This window comes from Equus caballus, chromosome 30 (assembly GCF_041296265.1).
Source record: "Equus caballus isolate H_3958 breed thoroughbred chromosome 30, TB-T2T, whole genome shotgun sequence".
In the NCBI taxonomy this organism is placed as follows: domain Eukaryota; kingdom Metazoa; phylum Chordata; class Mammalia; order Perissodactyla; family Equidae; genus Equus; species Equus caballus.
In genome coordinates, this window is record NC_091713.1 from 24,470,070 (window position 1) to 24,492,773 (window position 22,704).

At 37.5% G+C, this 22,704-nt stretch overlaps 1 protein-coding gene across 1 annotated transcript in view; it reads left to right on the plus strand.

The window, feature by feature from the left end:
- USH2A (usherin) overlaps window positions 1–22,704 on the plus strand; it is a 747,192-nt gene that overhangs the window by 289,277 nt on the left and 435,211 nt on the right. Inside the window, exon 22 of the mRNA XM_001915645.4 lies at window positions 15,775–15,905. Coding sequence (XP_001915680.3) covers window positions 15,775–15,905 — 131 coding nt within the window. The remainder of the gene's footprint in view (window positions 1–15,774; window positions 15,906–22,704) is intronic.

Below are 22,704 nucleotides of genomic sequence, written 5' to 3' on the forward strand. Positions count from 1 at the left end.
TCTTTTAAAAATCCAATGAATGTATACTAGGTAGCTGCCTTTGGCTGGGCCTCAAGGAGGCAAAGGAAATCCATCGTATGGTATATGCACTTGGAAATGACCATTTTGCAGGGGACAAGTTCTTTTCAACCTAAGGATTTCAGCAGGTAGAAGCAAAACCGCGTCGCAGAAAAAAAGCAAATCAGCATTACCTGCAACCAACAGATGGCGCTATTAGCGGCTTGAATCATGACTGTATTTGTGGGAACAATGGATTTGCTCTTCCTTAAAGGACATAATCTCTTTGTAATGAGGAGAGCCTCTGTAAGTAATAAAGTGGTCTTCATGCTCGATTTTCTTTAACTAGAGGTCTTGTCAAGATTTCTGTAAAAAATTTCCTTAAAATTCTGTATGTAGACTATTTCACTTAATTCCAATGTATCTTCTTTCACACAAATTCACGTGTGTGAAATTAAGTTGTAGTAGAAGTTTAAAGCAACATATTTAGAGGAAAACTTGTCTTTATATTTATTCTATGTAATATTATACTAGACTAGCCAATTGATACAAAACAAAGCAACTAAATTCTATGGAAATATATCAGCTTTTGACTTATTTTTAAAAGGGAGGAAGTAGAAACAGAGAGAAAATGCACCATTGGGTAAAATCATTTGCCTGTAATGTTTTATTTCACCTCTATGGTTTTTAGTGTACTAGAGAACTGTTTAATCAGACCATTATCAAATTGAATAAATGGCTACTTAGTGATTACTGGACTATTTAGTGATGGAGTTTTGGAGAGCTGCTTCTTATAAATAAGCTTTCTTTGAATAGTTCGTATAAGACCATCCTAATAAATGAAATGGAACAGAATCTATTTGCCACACAATATCATCTTTCCTTTATTTCTGCCTAGTGATGAAACCACCAGCCTTTCTAGAATGTAGCCAGTCCTTTTTCGAAGAAGCTACGCAGACTTGTGCATCCTGTCCTTATGCTGCCATTAACAGTGTTTCTAATCACTGGTCCAGAAAACTGAGGAAACGAGACATTTTTGTTTTGTCCTGAATTGAACACAGCCAAGACTTTCATACATGTAGAGAAACTTGCTTAGTTTTTGTGTATATATAATCCTGGGGCCTGTTGTTGAGGTCTTTAAAGGGTAGCTGATAGGATGAATTGGTACATTCATTATTAAAGGGTGGTGTCACAGCAAGGGGATGTCCCAACCAAATTTGGAGACCAGGAATGGTTTTTGGCACGGATTTTGGGAAAGCAAGGAAAAAACACATTGACTAAAGATTAAAACAAAAAACAAATATCACCTCTGAACTCTCAGCTCTTGGGGGGCTAGTTGTCACATCTTTTCCATGTTAGTATTCCCAATGTTGAGCGCTTCCTGTAGGAGATAATATACATTTCTTAAATAGAATAAGAACCTTCTGTAATGTTACGCAGAACTACAGTTCTGTGTAATAAAGGACTGTGCACTTATGGGAAGTTAGACTGTGAGAAGGTTCTGTCAGTAAAAATGCTGAGGCTTTCATTCTCACAGAGGAACCCTGAGATGGCGCACGTTGCAGACTCCCTCCCTTCTTGGAGCTGTACAGGTATTCAAGGTGTGTCTAGTTACAAGCTTTATGGTTTGTAAGGGTAAAATAAAACTACAATATAGCCCTCTGTTGTTAGTACAAAATCAAAGGCCTCTGAAAGCAAGTAAAATCAATGGATTTTAATAGTAATAATAATAGCTAATACTTATATAGGGCCACATGATTCTAAGTACTTTGTGCATATTAACTCATTTCATTCTCCCAAGAAGCTTGTGAAAGAAGAAACTCTCCTCACTTATACATGAGGAAATGAGGTCCAGAATGGTTAAATAATTTGCCCAAGGTTGCACATAAATTAGGTTCTAGAACTGGTAGTTGAACCCAGGCAATCTGGCTCTAGCATCCATTTGTAACCACTTAAGTCACATGCCAAATTCCCTCTTCTTTTGAATTACACCAAAGAAATGTCTTAACAAAATGGTAGAGGACCTTTGGAAGAAAAAAGAAAAAAAGATTGTTTTAACTCTCTCCATGCAATAAGCTGGAGATTACAGTGAGGGCCAGGCCACTGCCTCCTGTTTCGCCAGCCAGAGGGATGGGTCTTATCCCAACATTCTCTTAAGTACATGATAGATGCTGCCAATTCCTTTTTACACTCTAATCTTTTTCCTTCTCGATACTTTCTCCAAAAGTGAGTAATTTAGTTTAAGTGGTTTAATTGAGAGGAGATGCAATTATATTAACTGATTAAAACATAAAGAAGTTCATTCATAAATAAGTTTGTCCACACATAGGCAAGCATTTCTCTAATTGATTTTTTAGAACAAGTTTGACTTATTTTTACTGAATTGAACTTACCTAATATTTTAGTGTCATGATGATAAAGTATTAGGAGTGAATTAATAACCAAATTCACATTTATGAATTGTTACAATGCAGATCTATTTATAATTTATAATTTATAAATTTATTTATAATTTATAATTCAGAACAGAATTCGCATAATAGTTCCAACTAAAGAAAATGGAATTAAGTTGTAGCAAGAATGTACTCAGTTATGTATAAAGATTCACTTCATAACTGTAAGAGTGATTATACAATGACATAGGCTACTAAAAGGATTATGGGATTTTACTCTTTCATTCATTCGAGGTGCATTTATTGGAATCCTAGGATTTTCCCAAACATATCTTTGGACATAGTAAATATTGCAGTCTAACCACGTTTATTGCTTAGATATTCGTCAGCCTAGACTAAGGAGACAGATCCCTTTTAGTAAAATATCCTTTCTCTCTGGAGAGGCCCCCAAATATATGTTTAAATAAATAAGACAGCAAAACTTTGGTATTCTAATAAAGTGTTAGCAGTTTGAGCATTAATCCCAGGCCATTTATAATATTCTCAGATTAGTTTTCAATTGTTATTTTGTCAAGTATAGTCAATGAACATTTTGTTATTCATATATTTATAGGGACGGTTAGCTATAAATATTTTATAAATGGAGACATTTTTAGCACCACCTAATGGCAGTTAAGTAAAAGAAAAACCTTTTCCAATTTAGAATTTATTTGCATAATTCAAATTAAGCTATATACTAGAGTTGCTTCTATACGAAACTGAACTGAACTTTTTCATTCCCTAATGTACCAAATAGGCAGCTAGAAATCCATTTTCAAACAACTGGTTTGAGTGGGAATGAAGCCGAAGGGTTATTTGATAACGAAGCCAAGGGGTTTCTGCTTTCTTTATCAGAGCAAGGAAATATCTATGTAATAGAATATATTAATTCTATGTGAAGATTTTTATTTTTAGGAGCTCATGCATAGAGACTCCATTCTCCATACCCCAGTTAATTTCATGACAAAATATACCTTGACTATTGCATTAAATATTTAATTTGTGTTGTTTTCTGTGGTTGTTTGTAAATCTTTGACCAATTTAACATACTACTCTAATAAAGCATCTTTTATCTCTGATAGATTTTTTAAAACTGAGTCATATCTTTCTGTTTATTCTGTCAGAATTTTCTATTGAATGTGAGTCAAACAATGTCATTTATATCAGGAATAAATAACCCTTACCTTAGTCTATACCCATTTATTTCATATGGTTCCTAGCAGGATTTGAAAATGTGTTACTGTCACATCCTTAGCATTAAGATCGATGGATTTGGTTGCGTTATGCATCTGAAGGAGAGTTTAGTGATAACACCAGATTCTAATAACTTTCATCCTCATCTCAACACTTTGGTGTGATTCTTCTCTCTATGATACAAAGAAAGAACACTAGACAGATGGTAGAAGCTAAATTCCAGCAGATAGTTTTTAAAGTCAACAAGAAAAAGAGATACAGGTGGTGGTAGTAGGTTCTGTGAACATTTATATACATCTATCACTTGGCTTTAGATGCCCTATATGTGCTTCACATCATTGTCCACCTGATAAATTATAGCTGATTCTTCACAATCCAGCTCAGGTATCACAGCTTCTGTCAACTTTCCCACATACTTCTTTGCCTTCATTTTAAGAGAATTAGTCACTTTCGCTATGTAACATCTGTGAATTGCATATCCTTCTTTAACTGTCATTTGTAGTGTTCATTTGGCCCATCTACTATAGGATAGGTTCTATATGAGATGAGTATTATGTCTTCTTTATCTCTATTTCTCAGAAAAAAAGTATTTTGGTGAAACAAAAGGCAAATACATCTTCGGTATAGCATAGTAAAATTACTGAAAATTAAAGATATAGAAAAAGGCTTAAAATAGCTAGAGAAAAAAAGACACATTACAACAGGGGGACAATGAAAAGAATGATGGCTGACATTTCATCAGAAATAATGGAGTCCAGAAGATAATAGATTATCTTTAAAAGTTTTTTAAAAAGGCAACCTGAATTTTCTATTCTCAGAAAATATTACTCAAAAATGAACTTGAAAGACATATTTAGCTAAAAACTGAATTAATACATCATGAATAGTCCTGAACTATGACAAATACTAAAGAATTTCTTTCAGGCTGAAGGAAAATAATACCAGATAGAAACTCAAATCTGATGAAAAAATGAAGAGAAATGGAAATGAAAAATATGTGAAGAAATAGAAAATATTTTTTCTTAATTTCTTAAAAGACATTTTATTGGCAAAAGAAAAAATATAAATATATTCTGCAGCTTACAACATACATAAAAGTCAAATTTATGACAAAAACAGCACAAATGATTGAAGGATGGTAAATGGAAGTATGCTGCTATAAGAATCTTATATGTGACATGATAGAATATTAATTTATAAAAGTAGTGGAATTTATTAAAATGTATTAATTTATAATTCATTAATTTATTAAAACTGGTAGAATATTATAAGTTAAGAATGCATATGACGATCCTTAGAGTAATCATTTAAAAGCATTTAGCTAAAGAAATGAGAAAGGAAATAAAATGGATTATTAAAATAACTCTACAAATCCAAAACAAGGAAGGAAAGGCACAATAAAAGAACAAAGAACAAATGGAAAAAAAAACCAAAAATACAAATAAAGAAAACAAATAGTAAGATGATAAATTTAAATTCAACTGTATCGATAATTATGTTGACTATAAATGTACAAAGCACACCAATCAAAAGGCAAAGATTATCGGACTGGCTAAAAGAGCAAGAACCAGATATATGCTGTTTACAAGAGATGTCCTTTAAGTATTAAAAAACACATGAATTAAAAGTAAAAGGCTGGAAAAAATAAACTATGAAACACTTTTCATAAGAAAATGGCAGTGGCAGTATTTATATCAGGCAATCTTTAAGACCAGTGGTATCATCAGAAATAAAAACATTTCACAATGAGGAACAGTCAGTTCTTCAAGAAGAAAATATCCTAAATGTATTTGTATGTAATAATAGAGTTTCAAAATATATGAAGCAAAACTTACAAACTAAAGAGAAAATACACAAATTCATTACCATATTTGAAGGTGTTTAAATGACTCTTAGTAATTAATGAAAGAACTAGATAAAAAAATGTGAAAGAGGGGCTGGCCTGGTGGTATAGCAGTTAAGTATGTGTGCTGGGCTTGGCAGCCCAGGGTTCACTACTTTGTATCCTGGACGCAGACCCACGTACTGCTTATCAAGCCATGCTGTGGGAGGTGTCCCACATATAAAGTAGAGGAAGATGGGCACGGATGTTGGCTCAGGGCCAATCTTCCTCAGCAAAAAGAGGAGCATTGGCAGTGGATATCAGCTCAGGGCTAATCTTCCTCAAAAAGAAAAGTCTGAAAGAATATAGAAAAAATAAACAGCATTATCAACAAAGTTGAATGATGTCTATTGAACACTATATCCCAAACTAGAAAACACCCATCCTTTTCAAATGGAAAGTATATGCTAGGCCATAGAAAAGTCTCAATAAATTTCAAAAGAATGAAGTCATAAAACAGATTCTCTGACCACGTGGAACTGAATTAGAAATCAATATGAGAATGCTATCAAGAAAAATTTCTAAATATTTAAAATTAAACTCATTTCTAAATAATCCATGAATCAAAATAGAAATCACAAGGGAAATTTTAAAAGTTGAAATATGAAGGTACAGCATGTCAGTTTTTGGAATGCAGCTAAAGTAGTGTTTAGAGAGAAATGCATAGGTTAAACGATTATTTTAGAAGGAAAAGGTTCAAGCTTTTCTAAGTTCCTTATGAAAAGAACTAACAAAAGAATAAATTGAACCTCAAATAATAAGAAATAAGCAGATTATTAAGATAAGATCAGGTATCAATGAAATAGAGACAACAAAGCCCAAAGTTGGCTCATAAGAAGAATGGGAGGTGGAGGCTGGAGTTGGGCGGGGGGGAGGTTTGCATTAATTTAAAAAATCAATCAACATGATTCATCATATTAATAGAGGAATCAGAGCAAAACATCATATCATCTCAATAGATCTGGAAATTATTTGACAAAATTTAACACCTATACATAATGAAAACTTTCAGCAAACTAGGAATACAGGGGACTTCCTCAATTAGATAAAGGACTGCTACAAATATCCTACAGCTAATATACAAATAATAGTAACACATCACGTGCTTGTGCTTTTCCTCTAAGATAGGGATCAAGTCAGCATTCAAATTTTGCTGATGGTCCTAGCCACTGTAATAAAGCAATAAAATAAGTACTAGAACTTATAAGATGAATTCAGAAAGGTTGCAGTACACAAAGTCAATATAAATAAAATTAAGCAAATATACTAGTAATAAACAATTGAAAAAATGAAAAGTAGCATATAAAAGAGCATCCAAAGCATAGTACTTAAAAATAAATTTAAGAAAATAAGTGAAAAGATTCTACACCCCAAATTATTAAACATAACTTAGAAAAATTAAAATAAACCTAAATAAAATATTTTCCCATGATTATGGATGAAAAACAAAATGTTGTTTAATAACCATTCCCCCCCAAGTCAATCCATAGATTTAATGTGATTCCAATCAAAATTCCAGTAAGCTTTTTTGAAGAAATTCTCAGGTTGTTTCTACAAGTGAAAAGGAAATGCAAAAGGTCCAGAATGTTCCAAAACAATATTAAATAAAGTATAATAATTTTGGCAGACCTACGCTGATTTCAAGACTTTAAGCCACAATAATCAAGACTTTGTAGTATTTCGTAAGTATGGGCAAATAGATTAGAAATATAGCCACACTTCCAGTGTCAATTCAATTCAATGGAGTTAAGGCAATTCAACTGGGAAAGTACAATATTTTCAACAAATGATATTGCATAGTCTAGAAAAAATAAAGCTTGACCCCTACCTCACATCATATATACAAATTAATCTAGATGGTTAAAATTATAAAGCTTCTAGGACTTGGTGTTTTAAATTTTAGCCATTCTAGTGAGTGTGACATGGTGTCTCTCTGTAGTTTTAATTTGCGTTCCCTGAAGACTGATGAAATGGAGCATCTTTCTTGTGAGCCTTGGTAATCACATATCAGGATTTTTTTGTCAAGTGACTGTTCAAACATTTTGTACACATTTCATGGGGCGGTTTGTCTTCTTTTTTTATTGAGTTGTTTATTAGTGTTTTGATTCTGACTCCTAGAGACCCTACGTACAACAGAGCAGAAGCCTGCCTGGTCTTTCTGTGCCATCCTCTCATCTTCCAGTGCTACATCAGACAATGCTGCTATTCGTCAGATTTTCATGGCCAGCTCTTTTTGGAAGTGGGTGGCCCTGTCCTTCTTCCTAGACTGTCTTAGTCTGGAAGCTCTGCTGAAATCAGTCCACCTTGGGTCACCCTGCTGGTATTTGAAATCCTGGTGGCATAGCTTTCAGCATCACAGCAACACTCAGCCTCCACAGTATGACGATCCACAGACGATTAGGAAATGAACTCAAGCCACAGTGGTGAGAGCACAGAATCTTAACCACTAGATCACCAGGGCTGGCTCTTATTGAGTTGCAGGATTTCTTTATTTATTCTATATACCCAGGTCAGTTCTGAGATTTTGAAATTCTGATTCAAGATCTTTTTTTTTTCTATCTATAAATGCTTTGTAGTAGCTCTGTCCTTCGTCCTGGGAGTCGTGTGACAGTTTCCTTCTCTCTGGAGTTTGGAGGGAAGAATTTTCACCAGCTGAAACGTTCTGCTTCTCTTTTCTTTTTGTTCTTACAGTGGCTTTATATGGATATTACCTGATAATTTCCCATCATTTTGAAATGTCTTGCATTTTCCTGGATCCACAGGAACAAGGGGGTGTCAGCTAGGATGAAGGTTTGGGGTGGCTAGGTAGGTTTCACAGTTCAAGAGAAACACATTCGGTTGTTTCAGTGGGAGGTGGTTCCTTTTATTGACAGTGCCTTCTGGGGTAGTTTGTGTATTTTCGGATTTTATGATTCTCTTTCATTTCTGTAGAACTCTTAACTTGCTGTTTGCTTCCTTCTTTGACTCTAAGAGATATGGCTCCTTCAAGTGCCCTCTCTCTCCCCCAGAAGCAGTGGGTTCCGCACATTGCCCTGTCTTTTCCTGGGCCCCTTTGGGCTTTCTTCTTGGATTTTCCTCGTAGCCAGTGTTTTGGCCCAGCAGGCTTACGTGCTGTTCTCAATCTTTTTTTCCACTTAAGGAGGGACTGATTTTCAGGAGGTGATTTTATGTGGTTTCTGCCATGGCACCATCCTTGCTGTCCTGTCCTTTTTTCTGTTGTCTACCTTACTCTCAACTACAATGTGCTATCTGGTGGTGATTCTACTGGTTTAGAATGTTTATTTCTCTAATTCACATATTGAAGTGTTTAGTATTCTCTGTCTCCTAGTGACCCTGTAGGCTTGGGTTATGGGTAGTTGTATTTGCTCTCCTTTTTTTTTTTTGGTAAGTAAGATTGGCCCTGAGCTAATATCTGTTGCCAACCTTCCTCTTTTTTTTTTCTCCCCAAAGTCCCAGTACATAGTTGTATCCCAGTTTTAATTCCTTCTATTTCTTCTACATGGGATGTCACCACAGCACGGCTTGATGAACCATATGTAGGTCTGCACCCAGGATCCAAACTGGGGAACCCCAGGCCCCCAAAGCAGGGTGTGCAAACTTAACCACTATGCCACTGGGCTGGCCCCTTGCTCTCCTTCTTGATCAGAATGGTTTTTGGAGGAAACGTGGAAAGATTTGTATTAGGTTGTGATCATTATCCAATGGGAAGCTGAATCCTCTTGACTAACATATTAAATATTAAAAAGAAGTCATGGATATGGCAGAAGAAAATATTGACTAGTTTTTATTATTTGTGGATAGGGAAGTACATTCTGATTAAAGCACACATTCCAAAAGAAATGAAGAAAAATATTTTGAAAGTTGGAATCTTTTCATTTTAATCAATAGAATAGCGAAAAACAACAACATAGGGTTAAAAGGCATACAGAAAACTGGGAGAAAGTATTTGAAACATCTGCATAGACAAAGGATCAACATCTAATTATTCCGCAAAATTTATTGAGGGCTTACAATGAAGCAGGCACTGTTATAGGTTTCTATTTTAGGGGATGGAGATATAAAGCAAATTAAATAAATGATAAAAGGATAGAGCCTGCTGCAGATGGTGGGTGCTATGGAAAAAGGTAGAGCAGAGGGTGGTTATAATTGTTGGTCCCAGTCATCATGGGCCTATCAGAGAAGCTGAATTTGAGCAAAGACCTGTGAAAGGTGAGGTAGCAAATCATGCAGGAACCTGGGAAAGAAACTTCCAGCCAGAGAGAAGAACAATTACTGAGGTACCCAGAGTGGAGAAAGGGAGGTGAAGCATAATAGGAATGAGAGACATAGTGAAATTGGATTATTTAGGCAGTTGTAAACTACTGCGGTGACTTTGGCTTTTACTTGGAGTAAGCGAGAAGCCTTCTGTAGGCACCAGAAAAGAGGGAGGACATGACCAGAATTGTCTTTTGATGGGATCACTCTAGGTATTATTTTAGAATAGACTGTGGTGTGTGTGTGCATATTAGGGGAGAGTGGCATGGAACAAGGATGGAAAAAGGCAGATCAGTTAGGGAGTCAATTACAATAGTCTAGGAGACAGAGAATGGTGATTCATAACGTGTGATGATCCACAATACATAAAGAACTCAAATCAAGCAGAAGTAAATAAATAGACTCTTTGTAATCAGCAAAAGACATTTGTGTGCACAACTCCCAGAAAGATGCATAGCTATTTTTATGGCTAATATATATATAAAAATTTCACCGTGACCGATAATATAAAAGACAAATTAAAACCAATGAATTCTCATTCTTTGCACCTCAGATTTTGAAATGTCCATTATTTTCCAGAGTCTGTCCATTATTTCCATTCACACTATGGAAAAGCATGAGAACTAATTATTAGTTTTGAAAGGTAACATAACAATATTCATGAAATTTTAAAATATTTGCTCTCATCAACTGAACATTTTCTTAGAGACTAAAAATATGCAAGCACAAATGTTTGTTGCGGTACTGCTTTCAATATAAAAAAATCAGAAGCCAACCAAGTGTTATCTATGATAAAATTATAAAATACACTACAGTAAATGTACTTAGTGATTAGAGAAAATTGTATGTCTGTGAACTAATGTGGAAAGATATCTGCTATGTGTTACTAAGTGAAAAAAACTTGCAGAAGTATTGTTCACAATAGCCGAGATATAGAAACAACCCAAGTGTCCATCAACGGATGAATGGATCAAGAAAATGTGGTGTGTATATACACAATGGAATATTATTCAGCCATGAGAAAAGGAAATCCGGCCATTTGTGACAACATCGATGAACCTGGAGCACATTATGCTAAGTGAAATAAGCCAGATAGAGGAAGACAAATACTATATGGTCTCGTTTATATGTGGAATCATAAAAAAAAAAAGGTGAACTCATAAAAGCGGACAGTAGAATGGTGATTACCAGGAGCTGGGGAGATGTTGGTCAAAGCGTACACAGTTTAATTTATGTAGGATGAATAAGTCCAGAGTTCTAATGTACAGGTATGATGACCGTACTTAATAATACTCTATTGAACACTGGCGAGATGCTATGAGAGTCAATTTCAGATGTATCCACCACACTCAAAAAAGTGGTAACATGAAAAAAATAAAAGAGGGGGCAGGCCCAGTGGCCTAGCGGTTCTGCTTTGCTGGCCTTGGGTTCGCCAGTCTGGATCCCAGGTGTGGACCTCGCCCCACTTATCAAGCCATGCTGTGGCAGGCATTCCACATATAAAATAGAGGAAGATGGGCACAGATGTTAGCTCAGGGCCAATCTGCCTCAGCAAAAAGAGGAGGATTGGCAGCAGACGATAGCTCAGGGCCAATCTTCCTCAAAAAGAAAAAAAAAGGTAACGTGAGGATATGATATGTTAATTAGCTTGACCATAGTAATCATTTTACTATGTATATGTATTTCAAATCATCATATTGTAAACATTAAGTATATATGTTTGATTAAAATTTTTTCCTGAAACTTGTGGAATGGTATGTGTAATATAATCCACTTTCAGTAAAGAGAAAACAATGACATAACGTGTGTGTGTGAATAAAACATTCTGAGAAAAAGATTGCCAAATTGTTCGCAGAAGTTTCTCTGAGGGTGGCAGTTCAGACTATAGAGAATTCACTTTCAGCTTTTATAGTTCTATAGTGTTTGAATTTTATGTAACGTGATTATTTATCCATTTTTGGAAAACTTCTGTAGAAGCTTAACATACATACAGAAAAGTGCAAAAATCGTAAGTGTGCAGGTTGACAGATTCAAGACCTGAACAGATTTATGTAACTGGCACCCAAATTACTATCTAGAACACTACTGGGCCCCCAGAAACCCTGCCTTGTACCCTGTTCTAAATCCCAACCAGCGTTACCACTATCCTAACTTCTAACACCATAGGTTTATTTTGCCTGATTTTAAAGTTAATATAAAGGGATCATACAGTATGTATTCTTTTGTGCCTAGTATCTTTCACTCAGTATCGTGTTTGTGAGATTCACGCATGTAGTTGCATGTAGCTGTAACTTGTTCATTGTCATTGCTATATTGTATCCCGCTTATTTATCCTTTCTACAGCTGATGGACATTTGTGTAAGTTCTAGTTTGATGGCATAGTGAAAAGTATTTCTGTAAACACACTTGCATATCTTTCTGAACCTATGTATTTTGGGGGGTATATACCTTGGAGTGGAATGAAGGGATCAAAAGGCATGTATATATTTAGAAGATATACAGATAACTTAATAAATAGTGGCAGACAGTTTTTCAAAGTGGTTGTACCAATTTATACTCCCAATAGTAGTTTATGAGCATTCCAGTTGCTCTACGCATTTGGCTAAACTTTGTATTTGCTATCTCATTTTAGCCATTCTGGTAGATGTTTAGTGGTATTGCATTTTAATTTGCATTTCTCTGATGACTAAAAATGCTGAGAATCTTTTTCAGGTTCATTGGTCATTTGGACATCATCTTTTTTTTTTTCACTGAGAAAGATTTGCCCTGAGCTAGCATCTGTTGCCAATCTCCCTCTTTTTGCTTGAGGAAGATTCACCCTGAGCTAACATCTGTGCCAGTCTTCCTCTATTTTGTATGTGGGTCACTGCCACAGTATGGCCGATGACAAGTGGTGTAGGTCCACGCCCAGGAACTGAACCTGGGCCACCAAAGAGGAGTGTGCCAAAGTCAACCACTAGGCCTTGGGGCTGGCTCCAGACATCATCTTTTCTTGAAGAGCTATTTGCCCCTATTTTTCTAATAGGTTTTTTGTCTTTTTCTTATTGATTTGTGTGTGTGTGTATATATACATATTTGATTATCAGCTTTTTCTAGTGCACCCAGAAATTTGGACTCTGGCTATTCTACTCAATTGGAAAAGATTATGTCTAATGATTAGTAATTACCAGTTCTGTAAGCTTTTCTTCAGTTATAATTATTCTGGACCTATAGGAAGTGTTTACATGGTTAACTAACTTTACCTTCTTAAAGTTCTTTCATGTCTAGGTTTCCATTTTACAATATTATCCCAATTGTTCTAACTTTATTATTTATTATCTATTCTTTCATTTTCTTAAAGGTAGGGCATTTCCCCCAAAGGTTCTTTTTCTTTCTCTACATTCCGTCTCCCAGGAACATGGATTCTTGCCAGATGATTGCCAATTTATTTTTCTAGTCCCATCTTCTCTTCTGAGATTAACTTTCTTGTTTCAAAATGATGATAGTTTTTAACATCATTAATATAATAAACTCACTGTGCCCCAAATTGAACTTATATCCTCAACCCTATATTTTCCTCTTTACCTGACCTTCTATTTCTGTTAATAATGCCTCTTTTCCATCAGTAATTGGTGAAAAGAATTGACCATCTCAACCCACAGCATCACCTCATATCAACAAGTCTTAAATGAATCTCTTCTGAAATATATAGAGTCCATTCTTTCAATCCATTTAGTTACTGGTCAGCCCTTAATTAAAATTCTTATCATCTTGTTCCCCAAAAGCACAGGGATACCCTAACTGGTTCCTCTGTAGCTAAATTATCTGTATCTTCCATACATTCCACCATTAGTTTGGAGGCCCCCATCCTGACTTTGAGCATCCAGTTCCTTTCCTCTACCCAATGTCTAATGCCTTCCTTTAGTCTATAGGATAAATTCCAATCTGGTGGCTCAACCTTTTCAGTCCACTTAGCAGGAGAAATGGGAGTAAGAAAGCTAGTAACAGGGGTTCAAATGAGTTTGAATATTGAAAAATGATTCATTAGGATAATCTTATTCTGTTGAGTGAGAGATGTGCCAGGATGGACCAAGTACTGAGTCTCACAGCAAGAACCTAATATCCTAGCAGGCAGGAGTAAGAGAATCAGATTTCAACAATGAAATGTCAAAATGAGTAAGACAAGTGTGTTTTAAAAGGGCCCAAAGCACGAAACCCAGAAGATGAAGATGCAGAAGCCAAGAAAGCCAGGAAAGATTTGAGTTGCCTCTTTGGAAAGTCAGAAGCCCACATCGCAGGCTTGCCTTTGCTGATGTTAAAAAATTTCACTCTAAAGATGCTTATAACACAAACTTCCTTTCCATCTTTGTCTTCTACACAAATTTCTCAAGCCAGATAATCTGTGGCATACGGTCTGACAGTGGGCTTGCTATTTTTCCAGATTCATCTCTTGACTCCCTCCTTCACATCCAGCTTTCCTTAATACTTTTCCTACCTCTAGGCCTTTGTACGATTTCCCCCCAAGTCCCTCATGTTCTCTGAAAACAAGCTCAAGTATCATATTCTCTGTGGAAACTTCCTTAATCCCTTCGAATCAAATTATATCTTGTAAATATCTCTATTTCGCTTATTATACTCATTACAGTTTTCTTCTCTTTTTTTTTCTTGTCTTTTTCCTTATCTGGAACTTAATATCTGGCACAGGGTTGTTAGTTTTCCTTCTCTACTGTGTAGCAGAGTACTCAACAAATGTTAATATTCCATAGGTGCATATTGAAAAAATGACAATCCGATGCTCACAAAATGACTTATGCTGTCCTGCCTCCACACCTGTGCTAAAACTTCTCCCTTACCTCTAATGCAACCCTCACCTCCTTTCTCCTCATCCAGACCCTCAAAATATTTGCTGAGTACCCCTAGATACCATGTGATGAACCACATTCCACGTGTAGAAAGATGAATCAGACGTGGTCCCCGATTAGTTGTGTCTATGGGACCCAGGTTAAATCCCCCACCTATTGCACCTTTGGTTACCAAACCAGCCTGAAGGGAGCTCTCTCTCCTTCAAAATTTCGTAATTCTGGTTGACTGTATTACTACTCAAATCGGTATTCATTAATTATGCAATATTGTGCTCTTGCGCTGTTATTTGATTCTCCTGTATGTTCTAAAGCTCTTAGTTGATTCCCACCATGTGATTTGTCTGTTAAAACACATACATTTTTTATTTCCAACTAAACTGGAAGCTCTTGGAGAACAAAGATTGTGCCTCTTGAACTTCTTTGCTAGTTTCAGTACATGAAGTGAAATGCCTTCCACACAGGAAGAGCTCCACAGTATGCATTAAGTGAGTGGCATACCAGGTACAATGGAGGTGGGCCGTGTGGTAGTAGTGGGAAGACACCTATTGAACCATCACTAGCTCCCCCTGCTTCCTGAACTGGGGAAATTTCTGTGAGACAAGAGCATTGTGTGTCCAGGACAGTGCTGGGAGGTGATCTGAAGGGTAAGGAGAGACCCTGAAATTCTGAAGGCTGCAGACCCTTTGGTTACAGAACAATGTTTCAGAAAATTAAGTCTATGGGCTATTTCATAGTGGGTCTTTCCAGTTTTTAGTTTCTATTACTGGACCAATTCTTTAAACTTCGTAAGTATTTTAAATGAGGGCGCTGGTGTTTCTTTCACTGGCGTCAAAAACAGGTTTATTTTTATGACTGATAATATTCTCACATTGATACTCTGAGTGTCCAATTTTGGGTTGACAACATGTCTTTTTATGTTGATGAGTTTTGCATATATTTAAACTTCATTATATATTGATTAGTGGGAGTGCAGGCTTGAGTTTCCAAGTAAGGTTGGCATTCATAATGGGATATGTTTAAAACCAAATGGCTGGGACCATCCCAGCACATTGCTGTGTATAATTCCCCGACTGTACTCACTGCATCATAAATAATAATGAAAGTAAATGTACGTTTATCGGGAAGAATCAACAAAACCCCAGCGCTGATTCGCTGCTCGCACTTGTCTCACCAGGCATTAAGGCCAGCTTTCGAACAAGGGTGCCTGAAGGTTTGATTGTCTTTGCCGCGTCACCTGGCAATCAGGAAGAGTATTTTGCGCTTCAGTTGAAGAATGGACATCCTTATTTCCTTTTTGATCCTCAGGTAAATGAGTAATCATGAAGTTGATATTTTTGAGCGTTTACTAGGCGCTGGGTACCGCTTATGGTTTCACATTGAACGCTCACCAAAAACTTAGAGGTAAGACTGTTATTATCTCCACTTCACCAATGAAGAAAATGAAACTTACAAAAGTGATGGGACTTGCCCACAGCTCAAATAGCAGAGCTAACTTTCAATCTACATCCTTAACAACCATATGCTATGGTAAATAAGTGCAAAGCAATGGGATATATTGGAGTATATGAGGAAGCCATTTGTTTTAAAACTAATTCAGCCTGACCTTGTTTTTCCAAAAGGCCCTGATGTGGTCTGTTGAGCATGCATTGTACATCTGCTTTAAATATTTACTATGTTCCAAAGACAAGAATGATGTCCTTAAAAATAGGGATGTAGCTATTGACATTTCTTTAAGGATAAGCATCTCTTCCTAGAAACTAAGGATTAGTTGCTGACCTGCTGTGCTCAGCTTGTGACCACTGACGTGCTGACCACTGACCTGCAGTGCCAGCTAAGCATCTTGTGATAGTAGTAAAAGAGATATTCCTGTCATGTGTGATGTATGCTCTTTGTCCCAAGATGGTATATAACCACTCTGTACACCCCACTTCTTTGATGCCCTTCCTTCCTTGGGAAGGAAGGCCCTGGGCTATAGTTCTCAAACCTGGCTCATAATAGACTCACTCTAATTTTGATTTATAGAATGATTACGGATTATTTGGGTTGACAGTTACCTTATAATAAAGATTAACACTTTTAAATAAATTTGAATAGATCTATTTTTATTTGCCTTGAGAGCAAAATTATGTCTCTCTTTATCCTCCTTCTTTCTTCCTTCCTTCCTTCTTTTCTTCCTTCCTTCCTTTCTGTCTTTCTTTCTTTGTTACTTCATTTGTTCACCAGCAAATATTCAAGTGCCTATTAGGTACCATTGTGCTGGATATTGCAGACTTACAATTGTTTTAAATTTAAATAGGACCACACCCCTCTGAAACAATCTAGGAAGGATATGGCAAAAATTAATTTAAAATATTCATAAATGTTATGAAAGAGAAGTACAAGATGCTATGTATCATGGGAATATAAAAGGAAGGGTCTTTCATTTCTGAGTTGTCAGTCTTCTCTGAAAATGTGATATTTAACTGAGATGCAAAGAGGATGCATTGCTAGGACGAGTACATGTCTGTACATGAGGACATGTGTCTGAGGAGGGCAGGACAGGGGAAATACTGATGGGAGATGAGGGAAGGTGCTGGAAATAAAATTTTCAGGCATAGCAAATGGCCAGTGTTAAGTGCCTGAGGTAGATAAGAACATGCTGTATTCAATACATTGAGATGAACTTCATATGGCTGGAGAAGAGAGAACAAAGAGAAAAGCGGTAGGTTGAAAAGATAGGTAGAGACTAAATCATGTACAGCCTTGTAAGCAAATATGAGGGTTTAAATTTTTACTAAGGGCAATGGAAAACCAGTGAGCAGTTGTCTTCACTCTAGTTAAACAAACATTAGTAAGCATTTGACATTGGGCCCTGTATTGGGCCTGTGAGTAGTTGAGAAATGAGTAAGACTAAGTCAAAGATGTTTTTCTTTCCATTTTCTCAATTTTTCAACTTAAAACTGCTGATCTAAGTCATAAGCTGTGCTTGCAAAATAAATGTTTCCATTACATTGGAAAGTTGGCACAACTTTTCCCTTCCATATCTAAGGAGCATCTGGGATCATGGGCCAAGAGCGCTGGGTGAGGATCACAACTTCATACATGCTGGTGGCCTACTCACGTTGGAGAGGAAAGGCAGGGCCTGCTGGACAAGTGTGTCTCAGCATCATGCCAGGCTCTCTGCAGGGGAACTCAAGAGGCAGGCTGAGGGCCTGGCCTGGTGGTACAGTGGTTAAGTTCACACACTCACTTTGGCAGCCCAGGGTTCACCAGTTCAGATCCCAGGCATGGACCTAAACGCCACACATCAAGCCATGCTGTGGCAGTGTCCCACAAACAAAATAAAGGAAGACTGACACAGATGTTAGCTCAAGGACAATCTTCCTCACCACCAAAAAAAAAAAAGAAGGCAGACTAAGTTCTTCCTGCTTTAGGAAGCTAGGAGAGCCACAAGTTAGCGACTGGGAAAACCAGGGGAAGAAAGGTTTCCTTGGTACATTGTAGGTCCTCAGGCACAAGGACTTCTGGGTGTCACCTAGAATTGCAGCTTCTTAAAGGATGCCAATAAATGGACAGTTAGTAAGCAAAAAACAAATAGCATCAAACCTAACCAGATCCAGCAGCCAGAGAGAAAGAGAGAAGCAACCGCTATTTCAGAAGGCAAGGCAGATGGCAGTTAGGGAAAAAAGCAAACAAAAAACAATCAGCAAAATTGAATCACTTGATGGGGCCAGCCAGGTGGTGTACCAGTTAAGTTTGGGTGTTCTGCTTCAGCGGTCCCGGGTTCACAGGTTTGGATCCCTGGCACAGAGCTACGCACGGTTTATCAAGCCATGCTGTGGTAGGCATCCCACATATAAAGTAGAGGCAAAAGGGCATGGATGTTAGCTCAGGGCTAGTCTTCCTCCGCAAAAAGAGGAGGATTGGTGGCAGATGTTAGCTCAGGGCTAATCTTGCTCCAAAAAAAAAAAAAAATTGAATAAGCTGATTCAATTACAGGACTAAAAATATTATTTTTCATTTGAAAAGCCTTAGATAGATTAATTATAGGAGAGACACCATTGAGCCTCAGAGTAGTAGGTCAGGAGATAAAGTTGAAGAAATCTCTCAAAATATGTAACAAAAATATGAAAAGATGAAAGATGAAGGATATTACTAATATTATTAAGAAGAAATTCAAAAAGAGAACAAAACACACATGCGTAAGAAAAGGAAGGATGAGAGAAAATCACGAAATATAAAATAGGAGAGAAAATCTGATTTAAGAAAAAACTGATTACAAATTTGTTGAAAGGATTCATCCAGTTGCTGTAAGATGAAGCAAAGCTAATGCTTCTGTAGGATCTCTGTGTGCCAGACGTTAGTCTAAGCGCTCCCTCTGTACATAAATACACACACACTTAAACTTCACAACAACTCTGCTATAGGCACTCTTATTAATACCAAGCAAGGGCTCAATCTGCTCACCGAGAGAAAAAAGCCAGTCCACCAAGAGGCAAGGGCGTGAAGAGAGAGAAACTTTGTTAAGTGATGAGCCAGCTGATCAGAAGATGGCGGACTATTGTCCTAAAATCAAATCATCTTAAATGGGAACTGATTTTCAAACCAACGGGGCTGGGGAGGGGCCTCGGGAGTGTCAGATGTTGGATGACCGCGGACCATTGCCTGCCTCTCCATGGACGAAATTTTCAGATCTGCTGAATGTGACATTCCTGAGGAATCTAAGAAAACATTAGAGATTTTGTTATGAGGGAGTGAAGGAGCCGTTTGGGCGGAGAGCTTAAATCTTCTGCTTACAAGTCATTCTCTCTACTGGTTACTGACTAGTTACTGATTAGCTTGCCTGCAAGAAGTTCTAAGCATATCTCCAAAGCACACTGTGCGAATAAGATTGGTGGGGGGGGGGGGGGGGCAGAAGTTTAGACATAGAGTCTCTCATGCTAACTCAGTCTCATTATTCTTCCCATTTGCCAGGTGAAAAATCTGAGTCGTAGTTAAATTCATTTTCCCAAGGGCATACAGCTAATAAGTGACCAAGCCTTGTTTTAAACCCAGGCCATGAGGCTCCAAAGAACATGATTTCAGCTGCAATACTATACTGTTTTTCAACATGAAATAAAAATGTTGCTGTCCAGAGGCTCAGATAAAATATCATCCATGTACCATATTGGCGGGACATATTCGGCAAGGCTTCTGACTAAAAGAAAGAAAAAAGAGACCAAAAAGTAAAAACAGAGAAGCGATGGTAAACCTAGCATTGTTAAGTTCAACCTAAATATTTAATGTTGAGTGACAAGAAATGTGTTTCACAGTGCCAAATAAGAATCTTTGAAATAGAAGAGACACGTGGCAAAGACAAAAAACCCACTAGTAATTGTTTGGTGCTAAAATTACTAAGAGTTGAAGGAGGGGAAAGATGAATGAATTAAAAATTTCTAAAGATATCAACTTAGTAGAGTGTGGGGGTGAAGGAATAGATCATATTGGTGTCTTGTTTTCATAAAATAAATAGGCAAAAATGTTTGATTTTAAATATGAAAAAAATCAGCTACTAATAGAATGAAAATGTTCTGCAGGACATTCAGATTAACAAGGTGAAAAAAGAAATGATATGCTAAATCGTAAAAATCAACAAAACTCATTAAAAGAGGAGAAACAGTGCAGTAAAATAGAAGATTGTCAATGAGACAGAAACATCCGGCTCTGATTTTCTCCCTCAACCTCTTAAGATCTGGAGATATTTGAGAAGAAGCCAGATGGAGAAAAACCTTAATCCTAAAACCATTTATTCAAAGAGCTTTTAAAGTATATAAAGCGGGTTCACATTAATTATCTTATTTCATTCCTGAAACAGCCACTTGAAGTAGGTGTTGTTTTCATCCTGCTTTAGAGGAAGTGGCTTAACTAGGGTCACATAGTGATTTAGTGATAGAATTGGCCCTGGATTTCTTTGATTTCATTCAATGAAACTTTGTTAGGAATTTATTGTACCCCAGGCACTGTGCTATGCAGTGATGGACTGGGAAATGTGAGAGGGTCAGCATGCACTCTTGCCATCCTCTCATCTGGAACCCCTTCCCCATGATTGGAGTACAGAGTCTCTGCTACAGCTGGACAGGGGACGGAGTGATAGGACCCAGGAAAACGTGCAATGGTGGCTTCATGCTGCCTCACACTTGTATTGCTCTCGTCATTGTAAATGTCCATCCCAGTGTCTGTGAGTGTGGTTCCAGATGACCATTCATGCCCCAAAGCTACATGTGTAATAGTACACTGGCCATACACACACACAATCCATACATGGGGCAGTCTTTGCAGAATTAATCCAAAAATGACTTCACCAGATCTGAAGCTCGATTGTTGTGATATCGTGATTTATAAGAAAAATATATATTTAGTCATTTAGATAACCAAAATATTTCTTATAGACAATTGGTCTTTATCCACAATTCCTGACTTATAGCTCCCAAAACCCTTGGAGTTTCCTAAGTGATGAGAGTGACAAAAATGTCTTTTATTAGGTTAATGAGGAGACTTTTGCACCCCACCTAAGGATGGGACCTGGTTGCTAGGAGGACCAACTGTGTGATTAGAGGGTTGGAACTTTCAGTCCCATCCCCCTCTACCTCCTGAGAGGGTAGAGGGACTGGAGGTTGAATCAATTACCAATGGCCAATGATTTAATCAATAGTGCCTCTGTAATGAAACTTTCATAAAAACCCCAAAGGACTGGGTTTGGAGAGCTTCTGGGTTGGTGAACACATGAAGGTGCTGGGGGAGTGGTCTTCCTGGAGAGAGCATGGGAGCTGCACGCCCTTCTCCATGCCTTTCCCTATGCATCTCTTCCATCTGGCTATTCCTGAGTTATATCCGTTTGTAATAAATGGATAATCTAGTAAGTAAAATGTGTCTCGAGTTCTGTGAGCTTCTCTAGCAAACTAGTCGAACCCAAGGAAAGGGTGTTGGGAACCTCTGATTTATAGCCAGTGGGTCAGAAGTATAGGAAAACTGTACTTGTGATTGCCCTCTGAAGTCTAAGGAGTAGGTCATGGGAATCTCCAATCTGTAACCGGTCAGTGAGAAGTGCAGGTAACGACCTGAGCTTGCAGTTGCTGTCTGAAGTTGGAGGGAGGCCGTCTTGCAGGACTGAGCCCTTAACCTGTGGAATATGATGCTATCTCCATGTAGATAGTGTCAAAATTGAGTTGAACCCAGTTGGTGTCCTGGAGCACTGCTTGCTTGTTAGTGTGGGGAACCCCTCCTTCCCCTCACACTGGAATTGATACCAGAACCTATTTAAATGCCATCTCTTTTGACAGTGTTGTTTCTCTGTCTAAGGATGTGATACCTTAAGACGGCAGAAGAGGAAGGTAAAGGGATTCAATGATGCTTAACTCTGCCTCCCACAGTATTGTCATTATGATCCTGAGAATGGCTGCCAGAAAACTCTCTTGGTCTCGTCATTTTCATGTCCTTTTCAATGATCAGATAGACAGGCTGGTATAAGCCATGATAACGGAGTTCAGTGAAGCATTCATGGGGCATCGCCCATCATTTCTGCCTTCTCACCCCTTTCCCTCAGACAATTGCTTAGATTACTCATCACTGCCATTAGCTTTCCCAGCTGCTCTGTCCCTGCCCTGTATACCCAGGGTATACATATTTTGTATACCCAAGTCCTACCCTGTACACAAAGTTGGCAGGGGCCAACCATGTAGTAACAAAATTATTATAGCCAGAAGTTGGAGGAGAAGGGGAATGAGGAGGGTTCAATCATGCCTGACAAGTGCATTTTTATCTGGAATAATAATAACTCTCCACAAGGCAAAAATTACCTGCATTTTCAGGAAACTGACAATTAATTTATTCAAAAGAAAGTACGGTATTGGTTGAACAGGATTGCCTTAAGATATATTTGAGAAAATGTAATCAGACATGAATACTAAGTGCTCATGGGTCATGGTGCTCTCTCTGTATGACACAACGAGCTCAAGCCGGCCAGGACTCTGTCCTTCCTCACAGCCAAGGAATTTATACTCCAATGCAGGTTAACTGGACAAATTTGCCAACTTTTTAATGAAAATTCCCCATATTTTCAGACAAAGGATTGTTGAAACCCAGGAGT